This window comes from Leptodactylus fuscus, chromosome 1, assembly GCF_031893055.1.
Source record: "Leptodactylus fuscus isolate aLepFus1 chromosome 1, aLepFus1.hap2, whole genome shotgun sequence".
In the NCBI taxonomy this organism is placed as follows: Eukaryota; Metazoa; Chordata; class Amphibia; order Anura; family Leptodactylidae; genus Leptodactylus; species Leptodactylus fuscus.
Genome location: NC_134265.1, coordinates 251,286,782 through 251,313,222, shown reverse-complemented (window position 1 = coordinate 251,313,222; position 26,441 = coordinate 251,286,782). Strand labels below are relative to the sequence as shown.

The window sequence follows — 26,441 nt, the reverse complement described above, 5'->3', positions numbered from 1 at the left end:
TCACTTGGCAAGTCGATGAGTCTGGAGGTAGACGAGGGCGATATCATGGAGCTTGTCGAGGAGCATGAAGAACCACTCTCTACAGAGGATCTGAAGGCGCTGCATGAGATGCAACAGACTGAGATGAGTCAAGAGATGAGCGGTAGTGAGGAAGAGGTACAGGAGCTGCAGGAATCGATTCCTACAAGTGAAATAAAATCAATGCTAGCACAATGGGAGAGTGTTGCACGATTCATTGAAAAGAATCATCCTGAGAAAGTTGCTACGAGTCGTTCAGCAGCACTGTTCAATGACACTTCATTGACTCATTTCCGCAACATTTTGAAGAGCAGACAAAAGCAAATGTCACTTGATAAATTTCTGAAGAAAAGAACTGCTCCATGTGAAGATGCTGAAAGTGCAGCCAAAAGGCAAACACAAATGATTAGTGTAGTGACAACGTAGGCTACACACGTAAAGTTAAGCATAACTTCAGTTTAAAGTTTGGGATCATTCACATGGAGTAACGCCGGCGTGTGCTGTACAGTATCACAGCCATACACGCCGGAGCTACGGCAGGCTGCCGAACACTTCCCATTCACTTCAATGGGAGCGCTCGTAACACCACTGTTACGAGCGCTCCCATTGAAGTGAATGGGAAGTGTTCGGCAGCCTGCCGTAGCTCCGGCGTGTATGGCTGGGATACTGTACAGCACACGCCGGCGTTACTCCGTGTGAATGCTGCCTTTAAAAGTTTTAAAGTTAGGAAAGTGTACGTTCAATATTTCTACAATTTTATTGTCATTTGTATGCAACTGTTGTTTTGTTGACAGTTTAAGAAAGTGTTGTTTACGTAGCCTAAGGGAGCGAGGGGGAGGAAGGACGAGTTGACTGCACAGGACAAAGGGAGCGTTCACACTAGGGTCGGTGTCCACTGCTAATGTCCGTGCAAAATCTTGTGCGGACATTAGCATCGGACACTAGCTGTCGGACACCGACGCTAGTGTGAACGCTCCCTTTGTCCTGTGCAGTCAACTCGTCCTTCCTCCCCCTCGCTCGTCCTTCCTCCCCTCGTCCTTCCTCCTTCCTCCCCCTCGCTCGTCCTTCCTCCCCTCGTCCTTCCTCCTTCCTCCCCCTCACTCCGTTAGCTACACTTGTCTTTCGCCAATGTAAGATTACTGAGTACTGTACTGTACTGTACCTTGTACATTTAATTAAAAATGTGTTTTTCTTCAGCATTTTGGCTAATTTTTGGACTTTTTAGAGGGCTAGAACCAATTAGATTTATTTACATTATTTTCTATGGGAAAACTCCGTTCGAGATACGAGTAGCTCGACTTACGAGCTCGGGTCTGGAACGGATTAAACTCGTATGTCGAGGTTCCACTGTATATTGAATGTGCATGTGTTTTAAAAGGTGAGAGGGGTGTAAGCCACTACCAGACATTACTTAGCATCAGGGATGTAAAATTCAACATCAGATAGTCAACTGGTCCCCCTGGAATCAGTGGATTTGGCCAATGTTAATCTGATATGTATGGGCATCTTTGCAAGTATTATATCATAAACATTTTATGTATGATGCTAAGGCTGACCTGAAGGCAACGCTTTAAAACAATGCAATTTCATCGAGTCCAGAATAATTGGGAAGGTTTTAGGGAAGAAGTTCCAATAGTGTAATGTTACAGTACAGTGTAATGACAGACCATTTCACTGTATGGCGTCCTCACATTTGAAATAGTTGTGGGCTCATTTCAGCTTAAAGCTAGTTTTTTGTTGTTCTAAAGCTGGTGTCGATCCTCACTTCTATCAGAATTTTCAGATTTTCTCTACATTTTTGATCCACACCTGATTCTGGCTTCAAAACTGCATTAAAAAATTGAGCATAACCTGAGCAATACCTGTACGCGTAAAAACACATTTCACCTTGCAGAAAATAAACTTGTACAGACTATTAAAAAAACAAACAAAAAAAAAAACAACAATGCAAGCGCATGCCTAATACAAAAATCTTCTTACCAGAATAGTGAAGTATTTGATGTTTTCTGCTATTTTATCTTCACTTTTTATGTGCAGATTGATATTGACTTCATCATTTGAAAGTGTAGGTTCTATATAGAGGAAGTTTTGATTCCACATAGGGTTGTATGGTTTGGCAGTCATTGTTACATTAGCCTGTTGTTTCTCTTGCAAACCTTCAACGGCAGTTTTGACCTAACATAAGTATAAAATATGCAAAGTAATTTTCAGTGAAATTTAGAGAAAATGTACATAAACTAAAACATAACATAGATATATAGCTATACCCGGCTTTGGTTTAAGTATTGTGCTGCTTTCAATTTTATTTTTTTTTTTATGGATAGATATATACAGAAACAAAACGTACCTCCAGTTATAAACAACTTTTCATATTGAAAATGATAAATAGTACAGGTGACTATAAGAAACTTAGTAATATATATTATTATGGAGGTCGGTTTCCTTCACCACTTAAAGGGATCCAATCATTGGAATCCCATTTATTCCTCCCTAACACGTAGGAATAGCCTTAAAACAAATCAACAAAATGTTCCTAGAATTTTTACATAAATACAGAAAACACTATGGGTAAATAAATAAATCTGGTAGATGAAATATTCCAAAAATATCAGCTTAGCATCCATCCACTGTGTAGGTTATAATTGCTAGATTGGTAGGCATCCGACTGGTGGGATACGTTCCCTTTCTCCAGCAGTGAAAGTATAATCATGCAAAGTTATCAGCTGCAAGAATAGCTCCCCAAAGGGAAGGCAGGGACACTTTATTTATTATAAACTGGGACACCAGGAGAGTGACTTACTACTGTGGGGCAGTTGAAAGGGAACATTATAATGTGTGGACATATAGTGTACTGGTGACTGTAGGAAGATTATACTGTGTGGGGCACATGGAAAAATGAATGAGAATGGGTGGAGTCAACATAACAGTGGGCGGAGCTAAATTTACCACGATGTGCTATGTGTGCCACACATTTTGTCCCTCTTTCTGTTCTTCAAAGGTTGGGAGGTATGCCATAGAGTTGAATGGAGTCACAAGTGCACATGTTAAACATTGCTCTATTCACCTTCTCTGGACCATGCTCTTGCTGATAGGTGGGAGGGGGAGCATAGGACCCATTTTTTGACATTCGGTGGACACCCAATCACTGGATAGTAGTTATCACCTATACAGTGGATAAGTGAAATGAACAAAAAACGACCACAATATCCAACTGCCTACAATTATATTCCATAATCTACCCTAAAACTACCTGCACAGTAGATATTTGAATGTTTCCATCAGACCAGCTAAGACTAATGTGCCACTACTGTATAATGATGGTATCTTTGAAGTTAAAAAAATATTTTTGATACTATTTTTAATTACAAAGAATATAACTTACTGTTAAGGTTAGCTCTTTAAGACTTATTTGTGTATTAATAGGAAGATATGCCAGTCCTTCTTCTGATGTCCGTCCTCTTATTTCTCCACAAGCCACGATAACACCTGCTGCAGGAGTCATGTCAGGATTTTTAACAGAAACCTATCAGATCAAACTATAATCAGTTTCACAGCCCGGGCACTTATTTGTAATCTATACGTATATACAAATGACAGATATAGAAATATTTCTATGCTTGTTTCGGGTGTTTCCTTCCACAGTTTATGACCCTGCTACATGGATGATGATGATGTTGTATAGTACAGTGTTTTTTTCTTTCATCTGACCTTTAAGCAGGTTACACACGACCGTGTGCTATCCAGCTGCCGTGATTGAATGCCACGGGCAGCACACGGGGGACACAGAGATGTCATCCATATGCTGCCTGCGCACTGGCCCCTTTCATTTAATGAATAAGAGCCGCGGAAGCAGAGCCACTAAATTGGACAAGAATAGGACCTGTTCCATATTTTATAGCCCAGACTGTCGGCCTGCACACGTGATTGTGTAATTTACAGTCATGTGTACAGGCCCATAGAAATTAATGTGTCAGTGTGCTATCCGGGAAAAAAACCCACACAATATACAACCACCTTTCTTTGTCCTTTCACACAGTATGACCATCTTTTTTTTAGCCCCCCACAATATATGACCCCATTTTGCTCCCCAAACAGTATCTGACCACTTTTTATGGTCCCCATACAGTATATGACCCCCATTTTTAACCTCTCACACACAGTGCATGACCCAAGTGCCTGGAAAAGTGAGTAGATAAGGATGTCTTTGTCGCAAACTTTACAGAAACAAGTCGCAGTTGGAAGAATTACTCATGGTGGTCCAGATGAAAGAGATGGGAAATGTGAATGATTAAAAGTCAGAGACCTCAGCAGTAACAACATTTTTCCTATGCTGTATTCATTCAAATGGTCTGCAGATCAATGTGTAGAGATGGTATCTACCACTACATGGTCACTGTATGAGGGCCCACTTGGATATGTATGTCCCCTATGCTGAACTCCTAGCTGAGCCTCTTCTCCATTTGCATCCCGCAGTTAGTCACCATGACGTGCAGACCCCTCCCTCAGCACCAATGTGGAAGAACAGGCATCCACACCAGAACATTTGGTGGGTCCCTCTTAAGTATCTGTTATTGGAACCACATTGTTAAATCAAAGCACTATCCATGTAACTATCCACCGGGACAAATGTCCCATTTTGAGATCTGGAGGAGGATGAAGAATTGGGTCAGGGTCATCGTGGTGGTGGACCTGAGACTCCTAGACTGTAAGAGGGGTCCTTGTGATGCAGATAGGGACCTTGATATAGCAGAGCAAGGGGAGGAAGCTGACCCTTATTTGTTTCAAGATGACAATAATTCCATAATCTACTGCCCCTTATGTTTCCACAGCTACTACCCCTGCCCCATTCAGCAAGATAAGTCCTGCAGACTGGTCCATCAAATTCTTCTATTCCACACTATTGGTGCCACAGAATTGGCATAAAAAAGGCAAAATTATGTTAAATAAATAAATAAATAAAGGTCCCCATATATGCCATTACCTTCTTCAATCCTAATGCCATTCTGTTCAAAGATGCACACTGCCACAACTTTTACCCCAAACTAACAAACCTGTTTCACATACAAGTCCCCGAAATGGAGTATTTTTTCCAATATAACCACCATATAAAAAATACAGATAAGCACCTTACCCCAAAATAGGCTAATTTCTGGCGCGTTATAAATGTTAAAATGCATAAAAGAAAGTGGCAGCACACTACAGTATGTGGTTAGCAATTTCTATCCACTACTTACGAGTTTTCCATAGACATACAGATGTAGCAGACTTAAACCAAACTTCTGCAAACGGATAAACACTACAGCATGATATCTTATCAAAAAAGACAACTGAAACCAATGAAAAGCCATTGAAAAATGTTTTTCTAACAACTTTTCATTATATTTTGTTGTCTTCTGTGATCAGATATCATGTTGCAGCCCTTTAACCAGTTGCAGCAGTTCAGGTTAACTGCTACATCTGTACATGTCACTGTCACATTGACAAAACCTTGACTGTGTTTGCCTTAAAGGGCTAGAAATGCGCTAGATAGTCCTGACAGTGTCACTATACACTATATTTTAAGCCAATTTAAACTCTGGTTAGTTACAAAATTATTCGACCTGAAACAAATATTTGGACTCAATCACCCAAACCTGAAACAAAACTGTATCTTCAGATGTACAGTCATCTCTAAATTATGTTAATTAAAACCATATTAATTAAAACCATGTTCTATATATTTCAGATCTCCTCTGGATTTTCTAAAGCTTATGTTACTTCTGGTCACTAAAAATTCAATTTCCTCCAAAGCCCGCCGCCAAACTACCACCTCCCCCCAACACACACTCAGTAAGAAACAGCAACATTCGTGTATAAGTATTTACTACATTTAGAATTCTTACTGTTAATTTAAATGGAAGTCCGGGTTTGAAATAAGGCGGAGTCCTTGTAACTGCAATATTATACGGTGAAGACACAATCTTGATGTTGGTTTTATGTGCTGTGACATAGTCGCCATCTGGAAGAAGAAAAAAAAAACAACATCTTTTACCTTATTAAATTAGAAAACTCAAGCAGTTCAGTTGAAATTGACATGTTGGATAGTCTTAAACAGGATTTCGATGATTTTACTATTGATGACCTATCCTTAGGGTAGGTCAATAGCAGATCAGTGAGGCCTAACTTCATAAACCCCTCTGATTATTGAATTGGCAATATTTTTCCATTTCCATTTATTTTAATGGGAGTTATCAAGCGGAAACCACCTGTTGATCTAGCGTGAGGCTTATTTTTTCTGCTGGTTTAAAAAGCACCAGGTAGAGGAAAAATTCTGACTCCTATTGAAATCAATGGAGGCTAGTTTCAGACAGAGTTTGGAGTCAATTTTGATGGAAAATCTGCCTCAAATTCAGTGCCATATTCCACAGAGTACAGAGAGAGAGGGGCACCGAGCCGACCAATGTGTAGAAATGATGGGTGAAAGGTAAGTAAGCAGAAAATTGGCCGCTCACCTGGAAGAGTTGTGTGTGACACAACAACTCTATGACGTATAATATTGGAAGCAACAGGGACATAGGCAGCCGCTGGAAGGAACGCCTGCAAGACGTCAAAGCAATGAAGCGAAAGAGGGACCGTCCTCCTTGTGGAAGATGAAAGGAAAACCGCGCTCACCCAGGTACAGTGAAAAGACTTTATTTTGCACAACGCGTTGCTCGAAACGCGTTGTGCAAAATAAAGTCTTTTCACTGTACCTGGGCGAGCGCGGTTTTCCTTTCATCTTCCACAAGGAGGACGGTCCCTCTTTCACTTCATATTCCACAGAGTGAACATCGTAGGGATGTACCGAATCAATGGGTTGTCCAAGTAATGTATGAACATGACAAATTCTTTAGAGTGAACATATTCTTTGTAACTAGTTCTACCTGGCTATGAGATAAAGGTGCTCAGTTCTATTAATTTAGTATTCCCTAAAAGAGTATCTGAAAATACATTTCTACTGTACTCTAGATAACTCATTCACGTATTCCAAAAGCATGCTTTCAGTATGTATATGAACACGTTAATGGGACTCCTGACTATGGTGTGTTTGATTTGAATATTATGCATTAGACAAGTGGCCTCCTACATAGGGGGTTCTTACTTGGACATTAGGCATGCACTCCTATCTGCATGGAAAATGCAAATAATTACATCAATAGATTATTTCAACAATAGACATACTTAGTACTACTGAGTATTCAGTCTTCAGAATATATACCTGTTGAAAAGACTGTCACATTTGCATAAATGTAATGTCCAATAAGCTCATTTTCATTACTGACCGCTTCTAAAAGTTGTTCTCTTTTGAGCTCTACACTTCCTTCTCCATCATTTATCTGCAAATAAAGTAAGAAATAATGTTGCGACTTAAAAAAAAGAAAAAGCGGTTCCACCAGAACAGCCCAGCCTTGGTAGGCTGATAGTGAGGCTGCTGAGTTGTTGTGTCTCTGAAATGGGTCCGGACGCAGCGCAGTATCTTGTGTGTGGCAGCCCCCAGAACAGCAAGTGGAAAGTTAATTGTTTCTTTGTGATCTACAATTTGTATTTATGTTAGGGACCAGTCTGGGGTGTAAAATAGTTTAGGGTGTCTACAACAAAATATTTCTATAGGCAAATTTGGGGTCTGAAATAATTATGTGGCATAGTCTAGAGCAGACCTGGGCAAAGCCCAGCCCCCGGGCCATATCCGGCCCTCTGACTGATTCAGTCCGGCCCGCACAGCTTGACTAGGGAGGCGTGTCTTAGTGCCGGCAGGAAGATGGAGATGTGGTGTGTGTCATAAGGTATTGAGAGATGTAAGGTGAGATGCAGAGTGGAGAGTGTGTGTGTGTGTCTATATGTGTCTGTCTGTGTGTCTCAGTAACCTAGGGACAGAGATGGAAGGGGAATGTTATACTGGGGCAGAGATGGCAGATGGAGGGGGGAAATGGAGGGGGGGACATGAGACTGGGGGTAGAGATGGAGGAGACATGAATCTGGGGGCAGAGATGGCAGATGGAGGGGGGACATGAAACTGGGGGAGAGATGGAGAGGGGGCATGAAATGGGGCAAATAAAGGGGGATATGAAACTGAGGGAGAAATGGAGGGGGGACATGAAACTGGGGGTAGATGAAGAGGGCACTTAAACTGGGGACAACGGGAGGGGGCATTAAATTGTGGAGGAAGCTGTAGGGGGACCTGTCTGCCTCTAGTTGCCCCTAGTTTAATGTCACCCTCCAGCTACCCCTACAGTTTATTGTCTGCTTCCAGCTGTCAATTTATTGCCCCCCTCCAACTATCCCCACTGTTTAATGTCCCCCTCCAGCTGCCCCAGTTTAATGTCCCCTCTAGTTTCCACCAGTTTACACTGGGGCAAAAGGAGAGGGACTTAATACTGTGGGGCAGTTGGAAGGGAACATTATAGTGTGGGGACATATAATGTACGGGTGACTGTAGGAGGATTATACTTTGTGGGGGCACATGGAAAGATTATTGGGAATGGGTGGAGTCAACATAGAAGTAGGTGGAGCTAAATTTGCCATGGCGCGGCCCTCTAGCATAGTTTCAATTTCTTATACGGCCCCATGGGAAAATTAATTGCCCACCCCTGGTCTAGAGTCTGAATTTAGGAATAACCTAGAATTTTTTAAAGATTTTTTTGTCATTACATTCCAAGAGACATTTTTTTACATTAATGTATCTCTTTGGGGGTTATTGAGCCAATGTGATCAGTATTATGTACATATACAGAATGTACCACCTCCCCCAAGCATGTTCAGCTATTACCACTGCATTATTGCACACATACCCTTTGTTAGGCTGGTCTTACACGACCGTAGTTTAAGTCCACAAATGGTCCGCAATTGAGGGTTTTCAATTGCGGACCATTTGCGGACACATTATAGTCAATGCAGCCTCGTACACCACCGGATATTTTATCCGTGGTGTGCCGGGCTGCAACCGAGGTCCGCACTTTTTGGAACATGTCCGCAATGGCCGCAATTCACGGCACTGTACGGACTCGCCCATAGAACTATATGGGCGAGTGCGGCAGCTCACAGACATCTGCGGAGTGTAAGTTGATGATCAGCAACTAGTGTTGCTGATCAGCAACTTGTGGACCGCAAATGCATTACGGTCGTGTAAGACCAGCCTTATATATGTAACTTCTGTAGATTTGGAGATAATCATCTTTGATATCTTATGCAAATGAGACAAGTGGTGAACTGCGGACGGGCCTTCAGTTTTGGGAGCACAATCTCTCTTGTAACTTTGCATTTTTATATAGCTATTTAGGGCCTTGTTTTTTTGTGGGATGAGTTGTAGATTTTTTAAAAGTTATTTGAAAATACAAGTGGTACTGTCGGTAATTTATATCAAATCTTTAAAACAGACTGCATATATTTTGTACTGCCATTTTATTTCAGGGAATCTGTCAGGCAGGTTTTCCACCCTAAACTGGCCCCATCAATGTGTAACACCTTGTAATGACCTTTCCTATGGTGCTCCTCACTAAACTTTATGTTGCTGAGTAGTTATAAGCTTTAAGAACCTTAAAACTTCGGTATAAGCAGTTTCACCTTAAAGGTGTTATCCAGCTTTCAAAAATTATCTGCAGATACATCCACAGCGGTGCTAAATACTCACTGTTCCTTTGTGCACCCCTTGATAGCCCTCTATTTTGGATTCCAGGGCCATGTGGTGCCATGCATGCTGCCATTTTACACTCCTCTTTGTTTAGAGAGCTCACATTCCCCTTCAGCCTTTAATGGGATATGACTTCTCTCCAGTTCTTATACAAAAGCCATGTGCCAGAACTATTTTACAACTTTGTCACCAATCATGTTATGCTAATTATACTAGTCCAACCTGATTTTTTTTTCTATACATATTTAAAACTACCTCTTTCCCTCCATTAAAGCAGAACCCACTATATACACCATAGCTGAATGTGTTTGTGTATCCCTATAAGCTAGTTTATCCATCAACTTTATTCATTCAGACTACAATATGGTGATGCTTTATAAATTTGCAAAGTTGGTACCTCCACTCTTTTCATAGATCCATGTAAAGTCTTCAGAGTATCTTTGTACAATACAAATATGACAACTGCATAACCATTTACATTCTGACCAAACAGGTACCTAAATTAAGATTAAAAGTATAATTAAAAAGAAGAGTATATTTACAAAACACATATACCAAATAAGTGCTAAATACGGCAGTCTATAATAATATAGTAATAGTAATTTATTGACATTTTCTTACGTGGCTTTAATATTTACAACCAGTTGTTCATCTTTATAGTAAAAAAACTTCTTTTTTGTTTCCAGCTCCACATTGAAAGTTGGAAGCACTGTAGTAAAAAAAAAAAAAAAAAAAAAAATAACAATAAATTACATTAACAATAAAATTTGATAATATGGTAAAAATAAACAATGAAGACATAACAAATCAATGTTTATAAGTGATTCTCTAGCTCTGAAACATGTGCATGTATAATTTGATGGCCAAGTGTGCATGTTTATTTCAATAGGGATAAAGTGCTTCCAGATAGATCTGGCAGTGATGAACTCCTGGAGGAACAACATTATATTACCAGCCAAAATTAAGATCAGACAAAAATGTACTTAATATGTACAATACAAGACTAGAGATACAAGTAGATCTTGTATCCAGGGCCAATTCTTGCTTTTCTGCTGCCTGAGGTGAAAAATTGAAATGGCACCCCATCCTGCCTCTCCCCCTTCCCAAAATAGAAAATTTGAACTAGGCTTTACTACCACTGCATATGTGCCCTGGCACTCCACCGCCAGAATAATGTCCCATAGTGCATACAGTATAATGTCCCACAGTCGATCTTTAACACACTGTACAATGTCTCATAGTGGCCTCTATACAGTATAATTTCTGATAGTGGTCACTATAGTTTTTGTCAAAATGTTTGGGGTTCACCAATCATGAATCATTATTATACTCTGGGGTCTCTTCAGACCCCAGAGTATATTGAGTAGAGGCCCAGGGGAGGTGAGCAAACATATCTAAAAGTGGTACTCACCTCCCCTGGGATCCAAAGGCAGGTGCCATGACACATAATGATGCCAGCGTGTTTGGCCCCTATAAATACTCTCAGTGCTGCCCCCTCATGGACATAAGTAATCTGCCAGCTGAGGCAAGATACTCATCTCACCTCACGGCAGATGTGGCCCTGCTTGTATCCAAGTGTGTACGAGATTCAGTTCATGTGTTACAACTGTGCTGTGCAGGAGTAATCATAGGCATATCAAAGCACATTGGCTAAAAACTTTTGACAAAGTAAACAATATTCATGTCAGATGGGCAAAGTCATACCAACCAGTCCATAGTTGCTTACCATATTCCTGCACTTCAAATTGTGTCATATATTCTTTCTGCTGTGCATGACTAAATTTTGCTATTATTTTCCATGTGCCAAAACTGAAATAGAAAACGTAAAATAGTAAACATTATCCAACAAAAGCCATGTAGTCTTCTTTCTGAGAATTAGAAATCAGTGCACACGACCAGCTCTCCAATAACCAAAGCAGCTCTAAAAACTTGGAATGAGCTTAGCAAAGACTGGATAAAGTTGGATAAATCTGATACAAGCTTAACTATCATCACAATAGAAATAGAGGACTTTCCAGCATCTATGTGGCAAACAGTTGATATTGAGTGCAAGCGGTTACTAACATTTGACAAATTAGTAAATTAATACTACTGCTGTGTGGAAGTAGTCATGTCATGTCTCTGTAAGTTTGAAGATTTTTTTTTGTTTATTTTTGTATCTGGAGCCTTTTTTATGGACTTCCACTATTTTTAATAAAAAGTTAAGTTTTAAATATATCCTAGCTGCCTTGTGCTGGATTCATTGCTTCTATTTGTCTATACATTTGCCTTGACCTGGAGGTCTATTTATCCATGCACTGAATGGCCAAGGATTTTTCACTTGTTTACATCTAGAGATGAGCGAACACTGTTCGGATCAGCCGATCCGAACAGCACGCTCCCATAGAAATGAATGGAAGCACCTGTGACGCTGACTTTGCCGGCGGCCGGCCGGCATCACAGGTGCTTCCATTCATTTCTATGGGAGCGTGCTGTTCGGATCGGCTGATCCGAACAGTGTTGGCTCATCTCTATTTACATCTATTTTGGGCTCTGGACTCTCTTGTTTATTGTTCTATTTGATATACAGCTCTGAACCTGAACAATTGTCTGCATACAATAACAAATTTAATCCCAGACAGATACTGTATACTTGGAGCAAGAAGTGGAATATACACTGAGACATCCTGTAAACTCTGAAAGCACAATGCAATGTATAGCGGAGCCATCAAAACAGGGGAGTAGCTATAGGAGGTGCAGAGGTAGCAGTCACTACCAGGCCCTGGAGCCCCAGAGAGCCAAAAGGCCCTTCTACAACATAGAAAGACACCAGTATTATAGATGGCACATGAAAAGTGGGGGCCCCATTACATATTTTGCATTGGGGCCCAAGAGTTTCATGCTACACCTCTGTATCAGAACACCATTGTGAGCTTCTGCATGGATGAATGGATTTCAACATAACACAGTGCACTTGTCCACGTGGCAGCTCACAAGGAAAAAATGCCGCCCTTCTGACACTTCTGTATACTTCTATACATTTCATAGTTGCTTATAGAGGCAGAATTGTAATACAAAGTGTTAGCACTTGATGTTCTGACAATTTATGATATATTTCCAATGGTACTGAACTAAAAACTTACGTGATCGGCTCTGGAATCTTCAGGTTCAGTCCTGTTAATCCTTTCAAAATCCTCTTCTCTTCCCTATGAACAATTATTCCATTTGGGTTCTAAAAATAAGACACAAAAATACATATAACCTGTACGTAGTGAAAGTTTAAACAAAATATACAGAAGACCACTGATACCACTGATACTGGACCCAAACAACTTTAGCGCATACTTCAGAATTCTGAGTGTTCACATGCGTTTTTATCCAGTCGCTTTCTTCCTTTGTTTGTCCACAGCAAGTCAGAAAAAGAAACATTATGCTTTGTAGGGGCCCACAAAGGGGGCATTATGGTGTCTGGCGAGTCAGTAAAGGGGACAATATACTGTGTGGGTCAATAGAATGAGTGATATACGGTGTGGAGAGAAGTAAGGGAGCTGTAAAAGGAAGGCTTGTCATCCGACCCTACATAATAACCTGCACATGCTCTTCTAGCTTCATGAGGTTTTTTTTTTCTTTTTTCCACAAACAGCTGAAAAAAATCCTCTATTTTTGGAAACTGTTTAGGAATTTATGGATTGTTGACATGAGATTTTATAGTTTCGCATACCTGAAATAACACAATGACTTCACGTTCTGCTGGATTCAAGTTTTGATCAGTTGAGAAAATCCTATAGTTTACTGCAACAAAATGGTAAAGATCACATAATATAGCATCTTGTCAAGGAATAGGAATAATATAGCACAGTGATGGCGAACCTATGGCACGCATGCCATAGAGGGCACGCAGAGCCCTCTATGCTGGCACGCGTGCGGTCGCCCTGATCGCTCACTAACGGGGAATTCGGTACAGGATTCCCCGTTAGTGAGCGATCGCTTCCTTCAGCTGGTTGTGCAAATGCACATCCAGCTGAAAGCTGGCAGTATAGGCCACACGTCTCTGACCTCTGCACCAGCGTGCGTGTGACGACGTAAGTGAACAGAAGAGAGGATGCCAGGCAGCTCTTTAGGTAAGTATATTTATGTTTGTGTACTGTCTGGGGAAGGGGGCTACTGTGGACCATTTGATGCTGTATGAGAGGGGGCGACAGTGGACCATTTCATGTTGTGTGGGAGGGGGCTACTGTGGACCATTTCATGCTCTGTGGGAGGGGTCTACTGTGGACCATTTCATGCTGTGTGGGGAGGGGGCTACTGTGGAGTATACAGGTGTAATCCTGTGTGCGGGCCACTGTGGGGTAGAGTGTACTGTGTTTGGGGGCCACTGCAGGGCAGATTGTACTGTGTGTGGGGGCCACGGCGGGGCAGATTGTACTGTGTGTGGAGGCCACTGTGGGACAGATTGTACTGTGTGGGGTCCCTTCACTATTTATATCACACAGTATCTGTTTTATAGCAGACATCATATTAGTACAGGCTGTAATAACATTTCACGGTCACTATAAAACAGATCCTGTGTGATGTAAATAGTGAACATTAATTGTTCAAAAGTACCAAGTGCAGAGACCTTTATCTTTCAGTGCAAGTTCTGTAAAGCCCCATTCACATGACTGTAATTTGTGGGTCCATAATTGTCCGCAATTGTGGATCCACAGAGTTTTAAGGATAAATTGCCGTGTTGGCACTCCGCAATAATTTATTGGGTTTTGAGTTGTAGTTTGGGCACTCGGTCTCAAAAAGATTCGCCATCACTGATATAGCATCTTGTCAAGGAACAGGAATAATATAGCATCTTGTCAAGGAACAGGAATAATATAGCATCTTGTCATGGAATAGGAATAATATAGCATCTTGCCTGAGGGCAACACCACTTAGTATATTTTTGCATAGTGCTCAAAAAAGCTTTGTTCATATCTCACGGATCTATGTACACATAGGTAATATGTCATTTTCTTAACTGTAAAAGGAAATGTAGCCTGCCACGCTTCCATGTACTATGGGAGATCACAAAAAGTAAGTATTTCATACACCGTACATTTTGGGTTTTTTTAACGTGGGGACATACAGTATGTATGACATACTTCACTTCTTGGTATACAGCAAGATATAGCATGTATTTATGTTCACTGCATATTCTGGAAGATTTCCTAAGGCAAATAACATGTGAACAGAGTTTAAGTCTAAGGACCCACAATGTCAAAACGCTGCGGTTTTTGTTGCAAATTTTGTTGCGTTTTCTTTTAGCCAAAGTCAGGAGTGGAATAATCAGAAAGGAGACATGTAAGGCTTTACTTTTCAAGCCACTCCTGACTTTGGCTCAAAAAAATTAAAATCAGGGGTTGGCCAACAATTTTTATTTATGGACTACAATTAGATTGGGACCCCACGTGGTGTGAACACTACAGTTTGCCGGCGGCTGAAATGGCATAAAAACCCAGCATTTTACAGTTACTGTATTGTGGATGGGATTCTAGCCAATAACCACAGTGTGGAAAAATATGCACTGCAGATACGCTGCGATTTACAAAACCATTGTGGATTTGGAAATCGCAGCATGTGAATTATACCTACGGAAACGCTGACAGTTTCCCTATAGGTATAATGGAAGCAGAAAGTGTGTAGTGGAAACCTGTGAAAAGTGCTGTAGGAAAAACCACAATGCATTGCCGGCACGGTTTTTCCCGCAGCACTTTTTTGCTGCGAGGCACTACGTGTGGCCTTAGTCTCAGAATAGTTCATAAATATCTGATTGGATGGATCCAAAATCAGTGAAAACTAAAGTCAATGGGAGCAGGGGACTGCTACTGACACCCAGCCACTATAGGGCATGGCACCAACCGTTTCCAATTCCATGCTGTGTTATCAATCCCGCACTGATTAAATTTTTTTGGTTTATTCTAGGGATAAATTACAAAATTGCTTGATAAACCTTTTACAGTGAGTCTGCCTTTAAAGCCAGTTTTTTTGCCAAAATCATGCAGTAACCCTCCAAACAAAGTATAGCACTGCGCTCATCGTGCGTTCTGAGCACTATAAGGTACACGGGACAAGGGCTGGTTTAATAACAACTAACTCCCTTTTAAGAACTTGATTGATAGACTCCATATACATGACTCAAAAAAAGGGACAAATGTGACATACTCAATTATAAATCAATGGAATCAGTTGGGATATTTTAGGACACTTTTATATCAGACCAATCAAAGTAGCCACAACAACCTCTGATATGAACCCTTTTATTGTATAGGATATAATTTTGTATAATATGTATGATCCAAAATTATTCCATTATTATAATAAATTATTGCATTACCGTTTTGGTTTGGCGTATAGATTGTTTTGTCTGTTTGGATGAAGATATATCCCGTATGTGGGGAAACAAGAATAACTTTTTCTATTACAAACTGTAATGATGACTTGACTGAAGGGGCTGAACTGGCTCGAACAATGACGAACTGCTTTTCATTGCGGTCGGTAGAAAGGTAACTGTAAGGTATCTGAAAAATAGATTAAAAAAAATAATAATTTAAAACAAAGTTGCAAATAAAGTTCAATAAGATGTGACTTTTCTTAAAAATATATATTATAAATGTGAAAGTTTGGATGTTTGTGTGCTTGTTACTCTTTCACGCAAAAACGGCTGAACGAATTTGGATAAAATTTGGCACATAGATAGTTTGTAACCTCGATTAACACATAGGCTACTTTTTTCCTGGTAAATGACATGGCTTCATGACTGTTATGAATTTATGTTCATATACTATACCAGCAACTATATCTCAGCTAATTGGAGTTTGCTTATAAAGCCTGGTCTGTTATCACTCTATGTAAACACACAGATAACACTGAGACCATTGTTTACACTCATTTGCAAATTATCTGATCTGATCCAGTGCTGAGACACTGACATAGGAAAACCCCTTTAATCCAAATTGGCAGTTTGCCCATTTTAAACATGCTGGGAAAAAGAAAATCTAATTTGTTGCAGAATTCGAAAACCACAAGAGCCATTTTCGTAGGCCGGTTTTTAAACACAGGGAATTCTAATGTGGTTTTTTTTTCATACATATTCTAGGGAAAGGGGGCGATTTGAATTTTTAATACTTTTTATTGTTTTTTATATTTATTTCTTTAAATACTTTATTAATTAGACCCTCTGACCACAGTTAGGTCTCGTTCACACAGGGGGCGGTGATAAGCCAGTCCAGGACAGCTTGTCCTGGATTGGCTTAGGTCAGCAAAAATGCCACCCTCCCCGAGGTCCTGGCATAGTGCCGCCTGAAGCGCTCGCTTCAGGTCGCCTCATGGGAGGTGCGGCACTGAACCCGCCTGCCACGACCGTTGCCGTCGCGGCTTCCCCCTCCGGAGTCGGCTCAAATGAATGGGCCGACTCCGGAGGATGCTGCTGCCAGGCGGAAGCCGTGGCTCAGCGACCCGCAGAATCCGCCTGAAGAAATGGCAGCTCGCTTCTTTTTTCTGCTAGCGGCAATATGCCACTAGCGGAAAAAAGAATGCTAGTGGTCTCCATAGACCACCATTGTATGGAGGTGGATTTTGAGGCAAAATCCACTGTCAAAATCTGTCTCCTTGCCCCCATGTGAACTAGCCCTTATAATACAGCAGAGATTTGGCAGCTAAGAAGCTGAGTGGCTGCCATATTTAAATACCCGACATCCGTAAGGCAGATGTCGGAAAGGGGTTAAATACTTTCAGTAAGCATGTTCAATACCTTTTTACCTGTGTCATTTCACATTAATACACTTAACTTCATTTATGGACATCTATGGTTTAATTTCTTTCTCTGTGTGGATTGAATGGGTTGTTACCAACATCTCCTAAAATTTCATGGTAATAGCACTTTTACTTAGAAAATTGGTGACGTGGTCAATACTTCATTCACCCGCTATATAGAACTCTTAGATCTTAAATGCAGATAATTGTACAGTCGAAAAAATGCACACTACTAAATTGCAATTAGATTCCTAGTAATAAGTAATCTATCAAGGTAAAGGCAATGTCTAGGTCAATTGAGGTACTTCATAGTATCCTGTCCATCAAACAGTTAAGGCCCACCACCATCTTGTTGAAGAAAACAGGAAGTGAGAAGAAAGAGACAGCGGGCAAAGCTACTGAGAGAGGGAGATGGGAAAACGCTTTTAAGGTTCCCACCTATTAGAAGGATAGTGAAGTTCCCCTGTTCAGCACTCTAAATATGAGTAAATCACATGACTAACCAGGGGCTAATTATGATAAGAGTGAAATGTGTTGTCGCCAGAGGCCTCAGGCTGCAAACAGGCCAGGGCAAGTAATTGACCATTTGGCCAATTGTTATCTGCTGCAGTGGAATCAGAGACTTGAAAGTGATACAGCTAGTAGTACCCACAATTACTGTTATCAATAATATGATGAATGAGTAACACGGTGCCCAAAATGTAAGCAATGCTGGAAACTGCATGCTCTGGAAAGCAGCTGATGTGTGGGGCTCAAACAGTTGAAACCATTGATCTAGGTTTTGAAAAAGAGATCAGTGTGGGGTTCAGAAACTGGGACCCTGCTGATCAGCTTTTTGAAGGGACAGTAGCACTTGTGTGAGCATTGTGATCCTTTTACTATTTACATTGCACACCATCTGTTTCATAGCAACTGTAATAACAGCTTGTAATAACTTTGCATGGCTGCGATAAAACAGTGTGCAATGCAGATAGTGAAGGGGTCATTGCACTTGCACAAGCACAGCAGTCCCTTCAAACAACTCATCAGCATGGGTCCCAATTGTTGGATTCCTACACTGATTTCTTGTTAATGACTTATCCTGAAGAAAGCCTGATATTCCTACCACTGTCTCCTATGTAATGAAAAAATTTTTTGAGAGAAGTCCTCAGCAGTTGATACCTTTTTTAATGGCTAACTTTAAAAAAAATTTCTGATGATATATCAAGCTTTCGGGACTACTAGGTCCCTTCATCAGGTTAGTATAACACAATTTCTGAAGGTAGGCATATTTATACAGGAATGGAGTGTTAGATGCAATATAGATAAAAAACAGAACACGTAAATAAACAGTTTAAAAAGACTGATATAATTTTTTTTTAAGTTAGCCATTTAAAAAGGTATCAACTACTGAGGACTTCTCTCAAAAAAAAATTTCATTTCATTTCCACTGGCTAACCCGGTATAAGGATATTTTTCCTATGTAATGTTAATACACCTCTGGCGGCAAGCATTTTCAGTACAGTGATCTCCACAGGAAACAAAGATGAGTAACATTTAGCTTTCCCTGACCACTGTCATGATGCTGTGGCCCCCCTACCACTCCGGGCCTAGTCTCACCCTCAATGATTTTTTTATTTTATTTTTCTGTCCATTTTCTGTTCTGTGTTGCAGGTAAACAAGACTAAGAGATGAGAAAGCATACTATGGAGAGGATGAAAGTTTTCTGGAATATTTGCCATACCTTGATGTTTGCTGTTGCCAGATAATTGTTGGAAGCCCTGAGATGAGTATCTGTTTTGTCAAGTCTTTGATCATCTTTAGGAAAATTGTTCACTGTGATGTCCACTGGCAAATCCTTTTCATATGCACATTCATGACACTGGACGATAATTTTTTCGTCATTTCCAGTATGTAGGATATTAGGAGCCATCAATACAAAGCTGAAAAGTAAAGGTTGAAGGCATGGTTATTAACAGTTCTGATACATTGGCATATAATCTATTGGATTATGTGTCTGCCCTGATCTCTTGGGTACATACCTATGGCAAACCTTAGGGTCTTTGACCTTTGCTAGGCCCCTGGATGCCTGGAGCCGTTGCATTAATCGGGAGATTGAGGAAACACCTATACTGATGAGGAGTTCCAGAATGATCGGCCTGTCTGTAGTTCCACCTCGATATTGGGTGCTGTTACTCTGCCTGGACCTTGTAGTTTGTGAGTTTATAAACCTAGCTCCTCCCTTTGACTTTGGAGGATCTGTTATGAGCAACATTTATTTGGGCATTAAGTCATTAATTGATATAGTGTTATGTTTTTCTCCGTTTATGCTTGTATGGGATTAAGACTTTTTTGTGGTGAGGTTAAGTCTGCTATATATAGCACTTTACTATTGCCATGCACTCTGGTTTATGTATTATTACTAATAATCATGTGTAATTTATTTATTGATTAGTTAGCCAGTTAAGTATTATTAATCATTATGTATTCTGGCACATATTAGTAAGTGTAAGTTTCCTATAAGTTGTGAATGCACTTCGTTTTTAGAATTTCATTTTTGTGAATGAATTTTAATTATCACCAAATGATACATAGTAAATTCCATAATGTTGACATAATGTTGTTAATTACCGGATATTTATTTTGAGTTTTCTTCAACTTTATTTGAATTGCATTCCACTGATTTCGGGCGGAATCCTGGTGCCTACTGGGGTGTGCACATTTAGGCAATTTAATTGGAGCACAAGCATTGTATTTGGACTACAATTTGATCATTTGTCACCTGTTCATCACAATGATTCCTGACATCTTTCTCTGAACCCTCTTGCTGGACAGTTTTCCTAGATTATACCTATCTTGGTAAACTCAACACCATCACAGTAGAAGATTGTCTGTTTTTGAAATCCTTGACCAACTAGTCTAGCATGACTATGACGATTGGAGCCCCAGTTACGTATGTCCAGTCATGTATTTTTCCTCAGTGTATTATCCCTAGGTCATATTAATCCTTTTGGTTTCAGGAATGTGGTATTTCTGCCCCATAATCAAATTCCTTTGTAATTCCATTTATAGCCCATTTGCAGACCAGTGTTACACTCACTATCCCAGCAAAGGGGAGTCCCTGCAAGGATGTGGTGGGAATATTTGGCACACCAACAGCAGCCACCCCAGAACCAACTACACAACAAAGAAAATCTGGTTTTATGATAGTATTTTCCCACAAGAACATCCTATAGTCACCCCAATAAATTCTTCGGGTGCGCATGGGGGAGCTGAACGCTCCAAGTCCTCACAAGGTATTGTTGAGTACAGGGAAAAGGTAATTGGGGTGTCATTCTTAGTGTCTGCACAATGGGGGCCTTGCCATGAACCCTATCATACCTCTTGCCTGATACTACAGTCATCTGGCAAGAAATTATGACTGTTCATAGTTATTTGGTTTCAACATGGAGGGGAGACTTTCTCTCCTAGTGATATCCCTCAGGGAGGAGACTGGGAGAGTGATATGGTCACACCAAGGGAAAGAAGCTCTCTCTGATCCTGGAAAGATGTGATGCATATCCTCAGCGCCGCACCTCCCATGAGGCGACCTGAAGCGAACACTTCAGGCGGCGCTATGTCAGGACCCCAGGGAGGGCGGCATTTTTGATTGTCTAAGCCAGTCCAGGACAAGCTGTCCTGGACTGGCTTAGCACCGAGCACCGAGCACCGAGCAACGCTGCTCCAGTAGCCTCCCCTCACGCTCAGGAAGAGAGCAGGTCTTCTCCGTGCCTGCTCTCTGCCTGCGAACGGTGCTAAGCCCCGCCCCCTTCGCTCCGCCACACCCCTATGCTCCGCCCCCTCCTCGGGGGGGGGGAGGCGGCTTTCTGTAGTTCGCCTTGGGCGGCGAAAGGGGTAGGTTCTCCCCTGCATATCTTGCTGTGGACTTAAACCAGTGCCCTGAGGCCTAGCAGTGAGGCCTAAGAGCTCTGATTCTGGAAAGCATGTGGGCACATGCTCAATTCTGACTTAAGCAAGTGACCTGAGGCCTAGGAGTGAAGCCCCAGCGAACCAGACCACAACTTTGTTTGGTATTATTTTTTTCTAGAGATGAGCGAGTACTAATCGATTGGTAGTTTTGAATATCACCCTCCCATAGGAATAGGGCCCCTTCACATGGAGTTTACGCGCCCTGTATTCTGTCCATTTTACACGTGTAAAAATACATGTGTAAAATGTAGTTAGCCATTGAGTTCAATGGCTTTTTCATATAACGCGCGCAAAAAGACGCGCGTTATACGAAAAAGCCATTGAACTCAATGGCTAACTACATTTTACACGTGTAAAATGGACAGAATACATGGAGCGTAAACTCTGTGTGAAGGGGCCCTGAATGGACACAGCCGGCATGCAGCTGGGGCCGGCGTCCTGCCACTTAACCCCCTGCACGCTGGCCGCTTCCATTCATTCCAATGGGAGCGTGCTATATCGAAACTACCGTTTCAAATACCGTAGTCCTCGCTCATCTCTATTTTTTTCTATTCTTTTATTCCCCTTTTTATTTCCTATATTGTATTGTGTTTTTACCTGTATTTGCTTGACATTCAGACATGCATTTCTGTATATGATAGTGGCTAGTACCGACCTACTTGGGATAATAAATATATAAAATTTATATAGCTTGTTTCATATTATCTTATGACCTCAGGTACTCCTGGAACGTGAGTGGAAGGTAAGAAGGATGATCGTAAGTGTGCCAAGCGGCTTGGCAAAAGTGAGATTCTTCACAATGACATTGCCTAGTTCAAAGCCATTCTGATCAGTCAATTTTTCCATTCTGTGTGGCTTCACAATGAAAATTGAGTGGATTCTGATTGAAAATTGAAACACTCCAGTGTCATTACTGTCCATACAGGAAAGTTAACATCATGAAGTGGTAGGTGTCTCTCAGAATGGCCAACCAGTGTATACGAGTATGTACAGTATTAGTACAAAGGGTACTCAACTATGATGTCCAATATGGTGAAATAAAAAGCTATGTTAAAACATTTTACCCATACATTTGCAACAAAGGACATTCCTTTGGCACTGGCCAGGTCCATGTTAGTTTTCGATACATCTAATATATACATTGAGAGCATTTTTAGGATATAGGCTGGATGTAACGTGAACATAGCCCCTTCTCTGCATAGATCACTACTCAGAAGACGACGAAGGACCTTGTAGTGACATCCTAACAGGGACAAGCCAATCACAGAGCAGTAGTGATGTCATCACAAGTCCTTTTCCAGAAGCAGGGAAGAAACAGTTGGAGCTGGTGAATAGAAAGCAGGAGGAGGGACTTACAAAGAACAACCAAGAGAGGAGGGCGTGAACAGAGTATGACGTGAGGGGTGCACGGGAACGCCCACAGTGCATGTAGGGCTCATTTAGATATACGTTTAAAAGATAATTCATTAAAACGGGGGAGTCTTTTAACAAACAATTAGCAGGACTTGAATAACCTTTTTAAAGGCTATTCAGGCATATGTTTAACTAAAATAGCGAAAATCCAGTGATAGAGCCCCTTTAAGTTACCAGGAAACACGCCACAAAACAATTTACGCTAGGTTCACACCTGCGTTCTGGTCTCCGTTCTGTGCTTTCCGTCTTCTGCATGCCAGAAGACGGAAAGCACAGACCGGGTCCGGCGTTGAGCGGCAGTGAGCGTTTTATGCTCTCCGCCACGAAACCGGATTTTTAAATCCGGACACAGAGTACTGCATGTCTGACTCTGTGTCTGGATTAAAAAACCCGGTTTCGTGGCGGAGAGCATAAAACGCTCACTGCCGCTCACGGCCGGACATCTTTCTCACCCATTCAAATGAATGGGTGAGAGACTCCTGCAGGTTTCCGTCTCCTGCTCGGTTTTATGCAGGAAACGGAAACCTGCAGAACGGACACCTGGGCGCAGATGTGAACGAGCCCTTATTTACATCATAAATAGAATGTGGCTTGCACCATGGCCTGTTCATAAAGAAAGCCACAATGTAGTGCAGCATTTGTTGTGAGGTGGATGCAAGGTGTCCCATTCACTTACAATGCCGCATGATGGGAAAAAATAGCATGAAACACTATTCTTTCCCTGAAATCTAATAGAATTTGCGTTGCGACACATGTAAACACAGCCTAAGATAATGTATGACTGACCATTTGACTGAATATTTGTTTGGGCAAATGGTTGCAGGATACTAGTACTCAGGCTTGTTGGACTTCGAGAGATCAGTCAGGGATAAGATCAGATGTAATTAATGCTAAGCATTGCAATTGGTGGAGAATGAGAAAATATTACATTTTACAAAAACTAACAGCTTCTTATGGGATAAGAAAGCAACAGATCATATTCACAAATTATTATTCAGCTTGTTATCCCCCTGCTGCTCTATCAGTCCCCAATGTTCTATGTTTACATGTCCATACAATACCACTTCAGCCAGTTGATGGTCACATAGATCATATCAATATACGGGTCATGTCACTGTTTTAGAACTCACTTTAGCAGCTTGTGGGGTTTTTGTTACCGTATATACTGGAGTAAAGCCGACCCGAATATAAGCCAAGGCCCCTAATTTTAACGCAAAAAACTGGGAAAACTTATTGATTCGAGTATAAGCCGAGGTGGGAAATGCAGCAGCTACTGGAAAATTTTCAAAAATTTAAATGGTCGGAGTTTTTGGGTGCAGTAGGTGCTGGGGAAGGGGAGGGGGTGTTTTGGTTGTCTGTCTGCCCCTTCCCTGAGCTTGAGGACTGGAATTTTTTCCCCACTTGGAATTCAGTCTGGCTGAATATAGGGTATCTGCAGTGCTCCTATTAACCCCTTCCCGACGGAACAGGAGCACTGCAGATCCCCTATATTCAGTAGACCGGGCACTTTCAGACACAGGCATACCTAATGTGTATGTGTTTCACAGTCATGTTCTACTTTTGTATGTATTCTAGGGAAAGGAGTGATTTTGAACTTTCTTGCACTATTTTTTGTGGGAGATTCTATACATTAATATTGTGGCTGGTCATAGCCCCCCCCCCTAAATATATATATATATATATATATATATATATATATATATATATTCAGCTTATACTCGAGTATATTCCCATAGACAGTTTTTTGTTTGTTTTTTTTAATCCAAGAAAATGCCCACATGTAGATGTCATAGTTAAGCTAGGTTCACACCTGTGTTTGGCTTTCCACTTCCGCTTCCGAACTCGTGAAACGGAAATCTGATCCGCTTAAAAAGGCAGTTATATATGGAAACCCGCTGACTATAATGGGGCCTGCTGAGTTTCCACCAAAAAAAGTGCAAAAAAAAGTAGAGAGAAAAGTCCTGCTTGCAGGACTGGGGAATGGAATGTGATCACAGATGTGAACATACATGTATATATCGCTACTACATGTATATGCAATAACATGCTTAATGTGATGGCCATAAACAAGGCTTCAATAATATAAAATTCATTTTCATTGTCCACTTTTGCAATCAATATTTGTTATTTGATCCTAATTAAAAATTTACCTAATATGTTTGTAGAAATCCTATGCAGACTTCCTTGTCTCCATGAAAACAGACAGCAAATACTATCCAGTCTGATCTGTAATATGCCTTGGTTAATAATTTCCTGTTGTTTCTACATCTTTGATCCAGCAGTCAGCTTTTATCTGTCCCTCTTATTGTTATTCTAGTAAATGTACATTAGCACAAAGTAAGGAAAGGTGGAGCAAAGTATGACCACAGGGTCATACTTTGCACCATTTTTCCCTACTGTAAACTACGGGCGGGTTCACATCTACGCCAGTGTGTGCTTTAGGCAATCCTGCTGGGTTTCCATCTTCTATCCCGAGAAACTGGACAAGGGGACGGAAACCCGGCAGTCAGTTTTCAAACCCATTCAAGTGAATGGGTTTGAAAAGTGAGCGCCCATGAGCATTTTGTATCTGTCCGCGGCAAAACCGGTTTTTTTTTTGTTTTTTTTTAACCAGACACAAAGTCCTCCATGTCCGACTTTGTGTCCGGTTAAAAAAAACGGTTTCGCCGTGCACAGGTACAAAACGCTCACGGGCGCTCACTTTTCAAACCCATTCACTTGAGTGGGTTTGAAAACTGACTGCCGGGTTTCCGTCCCCTTGTCCAGTTTCTCAGGGCAGAAGACGGAAACCCAGCAGGATTGCCTAAAGTGCGCATGGGCGCAGATGTGAACCTGCCCTAATATATATCTAACAGAACAGCAATAAAACGGAACAGACTGCTGGATCAAAGATGTAGAAACAAACAGTAGAAATTTTTTGCCAATCTAGTTTTTGGCTGTACCAAGGTTGCAATAATCCATGTACATGCTGCAGAAATTTTACTTGTATGGAATTTATTACTCTCCTATATGGCAATAAATCTGCCATTTGTGAACATACTCTTAAGGACGGACACCATTTCCTATAGCAATGGAAATATACATCTCCTTGGACTAAATTTTCACTACATGCTACCATTTACTTTTAAGTTATATAGAATATATAATAATATATATAGAATAATAATATAATATAATAATATAGTAATTTATGCAAATATGGGTGTATTAAAATAGTAAATTAACGTATACTATTGTGTAGCATGTGGAATGATGCTAGAAAATACTCACAATGGTTTGGCTGTAGATAGTTCAATACCCAGCTGGACTATCAGCAGAACAGATACTAGCAAATATTGATCCATGCTTGTATGAAGCATTTTGCTAATTTGCTACTGTTGTAGAATTCTTGCTTTTATATGAATTCCCCACAGATACAAATAAGCTGAAAGAGCAAAAGTCGAAAGGGTTATTTGCCTTTCTATTGACCAAAACTGAAAATCACGTGACTTCTCGTTGAAATGACAATGGTTAACCATAGTCTGCATTTCCTCACAATATGGAGCAGTAGCACACTGAGGGGAGTTTATCATGCTCTCTATGCCAGTAAACTCACATAGAGGGATCATATAAAGACGTAAGTTTGGTATAAGACATAATCTGTATTTGAGTAACA

The 26,441-nt window shown here is 40.9% G+C and overlaps 1 protein-coding gene across 1 annotated transcript in view; it reads right to left on the bottom strand.

Moving 5' to 3' along the window:
* The window catches only part of LOC142189629 (complement C3-like), a 91,846-nt gene extending 65,716 nt beyond the window's left edge, over positions 1 to 26,130 (bottom strand). The window contains exons 1-12 of the mRNA XM_075262235.1: positions 26,057 to 26,130; positions 19,149 to 19,347; positions 16,008 to 16,191; positions 13,365 to 13,435; positions 12,787 to 12,875; positions 11,391 to 11,473; positions 10,286 to 10,373; positions 10,062 to 10,161; positions 7,256 to 7,373; positions 5,901 to 6,016; positions 3,401 to 3,541; positions 1,999 to 2,193 (exon numbers count right to left, since the gene is read on the bottom strand). Coding sequence (XP_075118336.1) covers positions 1,999 to 2,193; positions 3,401 to 3,541; positions 5,901 to 6,016; positions 7,256 to 7,373; positions 10,062 to 10,161; positions 10,286 to 10,373; positions 11,391 to 11,473; positions 12,787 to 12,875; positions 13,365 to 13,435; positions 16,008 to 16,191; positions 19,149 to 19,347; positions 26,057 to 26,130 — 1,458 coding nt within the window. The remainder of the gene's footprint in view (positions 1 to 1,998; positions 2,194 to 3,400; positions 3,542 to 5,900; positions 6,017 to 7,255; positions 7,374 to 10,061; positions 10,162 to 10,285; positions 10,374 to 11,390; positions 11,474 to 12,786; positions 12,876 to 13,364; positions 13,436 to 16,007; positions 16,192 to 19,148; positions 19,348 to 26,056) is intronic.
* Positions 26,131 to 26,441: the final 311 nt, after the last annotated feature.